At 42.2% G+C, this 5900-nt stretch overlaps 1 protein-coding gene across 1 annotated transcript; it reads left to right on the top strand.

Moving 5' to 3' along the window:
- The first annotated feature begins 4580 nt into the window (after positions 1-4580).
- On the top strand, positions 4581-5283 carry LOC122896727 (ATP synthase F(0) complex subunit C3, mitochondrial-like). The gene has a single exon (XM_044234776.1). The coding sequence runs from the start codon at positions 4701-4703 to the stop codon at positions 5124-5126; it is 426 nt and encodes a 141-aa protein (XP_044090711.1). The 5' UTR covers positions 4581-4700; the 3' UTR covers positions 5127-5283.
- Positions 5284-5900: the final 617 nt, after the last annotated feature.

The following is a 5900-nucleotide window of genomic DNA, read 5'->3' as shown; positions in this document are numbered from 1 at the left end:
TAACTCAAGTTAGTCCATATACTGTATGGACTAGCATATATAGCAATCAGAAACCTTACCTGATTTCTGCTCCCTGCTCCTGGGCCTGTGTTGGCCTCTCTGAGTTTGTCTTCCCTCTACCACCTGTGAAGATTCTAATTCAGTGCTGCCCATTTATAGACTCTGGGAGTGGTAGTGATGAAGTTCTCGAACCTAGGTGAGGTTCAGTGGGGTGAGGTTCGGAGCCGACGGCTAAAGAAAGAATTCTTAAGACGTCTCTGGTGCAAAAAGGTGGTTTATTAGAGCACGGGGACAGGACCCGTGGGCAGGCAGAGATGCAGCTGCCCCGAGCCTGTGAGGAGTGTCTGGTTATATACACAGGAGATGGGTAGGTGAGGACAAAGGGGTGTTCAGAAGAGCTATTGGGGTAAAGAAGACTGTCAGGATATTGAAGGCCTGGTTACTATCAAGCCAAGGCCACTTTCCCTCTAATGAGGCACTAACATAAAGACAATTGGGAGTCTCCTGGTAGAATGTTACATTCCTGCTATCAAGCGTCCTTGTTAGTGAGATTTAGGTTTTAAAAGAAATTTAACTTTATTTACTTTTCCTTCTACCTCCGTCTCCTTCGGTTTTTTATGGAGGGGAGGGTGACGTTAGGGCTTGAGGAACTGAGTTATGTGTCTTTGGAAATTGGGCTATTGATAAGGTAACTTCTTTGTTGTAAATCTCAAGGACATTTGTAAACCAAGAGAGACTCCTGCCTTGCAGGACTGTGATCTCTGCAAGATAACCATTTGCTCTTCTTTTAGGGCAGTCAGGGATGCCTGTGGAATGCCACACATATTACCAAGGGGAATGGGTGGAGAGGGGGTGCAAGGCGCCAGCCCCTGCTCCGTTCCCAGCCAGCCTCCTACTCCCTCATCAGTAGGACTCCAGAATCTTTGTCCCTACCAATCATAAGTTAGAATTCTCAAATTTTTGGTCATGTCTGATATAACACTATGCATGTTATTGACTCCTAACTGAGGAGAGGACCTAGCCTCAAAATTAAGAAGCTCTTATTTCATGCCTGCTGTCCAGATCCTGTACCTGGGTTCCCCAATTCTGACAGACAATTATGTGTGCCAGTAAGGCAGAAAGAATACTTTGGAGAACAAATCTTACTCATAAGCAACATGAGGAGAATAGAGGAGAGGTCAAATCCTACAAAACAAGGGGTTCAGCTGTATAATGGCTCCAAAAGGAAAAACTAAAGTCAGTCACATTAAAACAAAGAGAATAGGATATGAACACAATTAAAATAGACATTGGGTTTAATCCTTACAGTTCCTGGCTTGGCACAAGAGCACGTACCAAAGCAGTGTCTTAACATTCAAGCAGAATTTGGTAACTGAACATCCCAACTAGTGTGGATAGAAATGGAGTCTAAAGATAAGATACATAGGTAAAACAGGCCCAGGTATAGAGCCCAAGAATAGTGCCCTAAGTTCTGGTACACTCAAATATACCCCTAGAGTACAGAAGTCATAGTATGCCTGAAATTCTTAGGCTGAGAGTACCAACTTTTCAGCATGTCACCTGGTATAGAAAAATAAGGACCTTGGAGAAGGAGGTAGAACCATATAAGGCTTCAGAGTTGAAGCTCAAGCAGTGAAAAGGGTTCTGGATTACTATACTGAATCTTACTAAGTTTGGAGCGAATGCTGTATCTAAATAGAATATAAAGATTGCCTTTTTGGTTTAAATATTAGGGTATCCCAATTCATCTTCAGTCCTGCATGGCTTATAGGGAAGATACTTCCCTTCTCTTGCCTTTATTCTCTCTACTATTTCTTGCCCATTTACTTTCAAACTTATTCTAAGTTTTTAGGATAGTTTGTTTTGGAATATAACTCAGGACCTGTGATACTATGCCAGGAAAGAGGTCTGCTATGCTAAGTTTACTCTCACTGCGTGTCAATGGCCATAGGAAACAGAAACAGCAAGAAAAAAATATGTTAACTCTGGAAAGATTTTCTGTGGCAAAACTGGTGTCTACCAGAGGTTGCTAGGGACTATATTTGTTTTAGACCATGCTTCTCATTCACAAAAACAACTATAAGCCTCCCTATTCCTCATGGAAGTGAGAAGAGGTGAAGAGCACTTGGCAGAGTAGTGCCCAGGTAGTAACAAGATAATGTACCAAGGGTTGAAATTCGGAAATGACAACAGATGTTGGAAGAGATTGTTTAAAGAGAATCACAGGAAGATAACTAAGTCTGTTCTCAAGAGACTCCATCTGAAATTAATCCCCACATGAAGTTTTCTTTGTAGTAACTGGTATAACACGTATTTAGCTCTGAACCTGGCACATAGTAGGCACTCGATAAATGGTTTTGAATGAATGAATCATAAGTTCTACACTAAAACAGCAAGACAGGGGCACCTGAGTGGCTCAGTGGGTTAAAGCCTCTGCCTTCAGCTCAGGTCATGATCCCAGGGTCCTGGGATCGAGCCCCGCATCGGGCTCTCTGCTCAGCGGAGAGCCTGCTTCCTCCTCTCTCTCTGCCTATCTCTCTGCCTACTTGCGATCTCTGTCAAATAAATAAATAATTAAAAAATTAAAAAAAAATTTAAAACAGCAAGACAGAGGGATGCTGGGAAGATTGTGGAGTAGGAGTATCAGCTCATCCTTTCCCATGTTTACAACAAGAAATCACTGACATCCATGTCAATAAACCTGAGAGTGATCCAAACACCGATAGAACAAACTCTACCACTGACTCTGGAGAAGCTGCCTCTGAGAAGTTGGGAAAGGCAGAGTGTTGGTTGGGAGCTGTGTGCAGGAAGGAGGGAGCTGCAGTGGTGGAAAGGGGAAGCACCAGGGAGCCCACACATCCTTCTAACAATGTTTGGCCTTGAAAACCAGAGGGGCTGAATTCCCTGAATTTGTATAACCAGCAGGACTTGGAGCCTGGAGCTTTAAAAGTCAGGTGACTCTGCCCTGGGCAAGCTAGAAGGGCAAGTGATACCTGGGTCTCTGCCCTTAAAGATACAATAGCCCAAAGAGAAGCAACATAAAAGCCACAGTTCCCACAGGAGGGAGGGAGATATGATTATGCTGATGTCAGAGCCTGTTGGGGGAATTCTCTGGGAACAAAGGAGCTGGCAGTCACCATTTTTCTTCCCCTCCCAACCTCAAGCATAAATACAAATCCACCTCTTGGAGGTGGAGTTGCCCAGACACTTACTACCTAACCGGCTAACAGTGTGCCCATCCACAAGTTCTGAGTTCTGAGGGTTTGCCCACTCCAGGCCTGCTGGCTTCTGCCCTGGGTTCAGTATCATTTTGTAGATTTGTGGCTCAGTGCAAATCTTGCTATCACTATACATACCCTGCCCAGCCACCATGCTTGACCCCCAGACACCAGGCCCAGCTGCCCTGCCTACAGACACCACAAGCCCATGCCCTCTACTCCTGATGTGCAACTATGCACTGGGCTTCTACCACTTTGAGGGAAATCAGCTTGGGACTAGTGGCTCAATGCAAATTTGGGCCCATCAGCTGTCATGATGCCTCAGAGCCTGCCTGCCCAGATATCACTAATATCATAGAGAGCAAGCATAGCCCCAAATAGGCAAATGATCAATGCAGACTTCTGGAATGAAAGAAAAAGCAACTCAGACACAAGCAACACCCATAGGAGACTCCTCTGAAATGCCAGGTTCTGGTGAACAAGGGATATTGCCCTATAGGGCATTACAAGACCTCTTCTTCATAAAGCCACTATTTTCAAGAGCAGAAGACATGGCTCATCTTCCTAACACACAGAAACAGACACAGAGAGATGAGAAAATGAGGAAATGGAGAAATATATCCCAAATGAATGTACAAGACAAAGCCATAGCAGGAGATCTAAGCAAAAGAGAAATAATATATCTGATACAGAATTTAAAGTAATGATCATAAAGATAACCATTGGATTTCAGAAAAGTGTGAAAGACATCAGTGAGATCCCTGACAAAGAGTTAAAAAAATAACATACCAAAGTAGAACTCATTATATAAAATCTAAAAATGTAATAAAAGGAATAAATAGTAGGTTACAGGAATTAGTGGAATATATCAGTGACCTAGAGAACACAGTAATGGAAAGCAATCAAGTTGAACAAGACAAAGACAAATAGTACATAATGAAAATAGATTTAGAGAACTCAGTGATTCCATCAACAGAAAAACATTCTCATTATAGGGATCCCAGAAGGAGAAGAGGGAGAAAGGAGGGAAGAAAATGTATTTGAAGAAATAATAGTTAAAAACTTCCTAAGAAGTTTTTCCTTCCTGGAAGGAAAGAAAGATCCAGATTCAGAAGGCACAAACATCCTCAAACAAATTAAACACAAGCAGGTCTACACCAAGACACACAGTAATTAAAATAGCAAAAAAAAAAAAAAAAAAAAAAAAACCTGATTAAAAAAAGAATTTTTAATATTGTAGGAGAAAATAAGACACATACAAAGAAACCCCATTAAGCTATCAGCTGATTGTTCAAAGAAAATTTACAGGCCAAAAGGGAGTGGCATCATGGATTCAAGAAGCTGAAAGAAAAAAATCTGCAGCCAAGAATACTTTACCCAGGTCGTTGCCGCCGCCACCTCCCGGGAAGAAGGGAAGCGGGAGAGGAGCCCACATCGGCCGTCACCCAGGTCCTCCAGCCGCGCCGCCCCGAAGAGTGTAAGATGTTCACCTGTGCCAAGCTAGCCTTCACCCCTGCTCTGATCCGAGCTGGATCCAGAGTTGCATACAGACCGATTTCTGCATCAGTGTTATCTCGACCAGAGGCTAGGACTGGAGAGGGCTCTACGGTATTTAATGGAGCCCAGAATGGTGTGTCTCAACTAATCCAGAGGGAGTTTCAGACCAGTGCAATAAGCAGAGACATTGATACTGCTGCCAAATTTATTGGTGTAGGTGCTGCAACAGTGGGAGTGGCTGGTTCTGGTGCTGGTATTGGAACAGTCTTTGGCAGCCTTATCATTGGTTATGCCAGAAACCCTTCGCTGAAGCAGCAGCTGTTCTCCTATGCTATCCTGGGATTTGCCTTGTCTGAAGCTATGGGTCTCTTTTGTTTGATGGTTGCTTTCTTGATTTTGTTTGCCATGTAACAGAAAATACTGCTTGAAATGTTGGCATTCATATTAATTACGGATATAATTCTGTGTATCTTACTGTGACTCCGAAAACTGTAGTATTGGTGTCATGGAAATGTACGTTATTTCCAAGGTCATTTCATTAAAGATGAAAACTTAAAAAAAAAAAAAAGAATACTTTACCCAGCAAGGCTATCATTCAGAATAGAAAGAGAGATGAAGACAATTAAAGTTAAAATAACTTATGACCACTAAACCAGTCCTACGAGAAATGATAAGGGGCACTCTGTGAGTGGAAAATAAAAACAACAAGTAAATTTTTATGGATCCAGAAAGGACCCCTAAATGCCAAGGGAATGATGAAAAAGAAAAACAAAGCTGGGAGCATCACATCACACTTCAAGCTATATTACAAAACTGTGATCACCAAGACAGCATGGTATTGCACAAAAACAGACACGTAGACCAATGAAATAGAATAGAGACTCCAGAAATGGACCTTCACCTCTATGGTCAACCAATCTTTGACAAATCAGGAAAAAAAATCCGATGGAAAAAACACAGTCTCTTCAAATAAGTGGTTCTGGGAAAATTGGACAGCTACATATAGAAGAATGAAACTGAACCATTCTCTTACATCCTACACAAAGATAAACTAAAAATGGATGAAAGACCTCAATGTGAGACAGAAATCAGTCAAAATCCTAGAGGAGAACATAAACAATAACTTCTTCGACATCAGCCACAGCAACTTCTTTCAAGACATGTCTCCAAAGACAAGAGAAACAA

Source organism: Neovison vison, chromosome X (assembly GCF_020171115.1).
Source record: "Neovison vison isolate M4711 chromosome X, ASM_NN_V1, whole genome shotgun sequence".
NCBI lineage: Eukaryota > Metazoa > Chordata > Mammalia > Carnivora > Mustelidae > Neogale > Neogale vison.
This window is presented reverse-complemented; position numbering and strand designations above follow the sequence as displayed.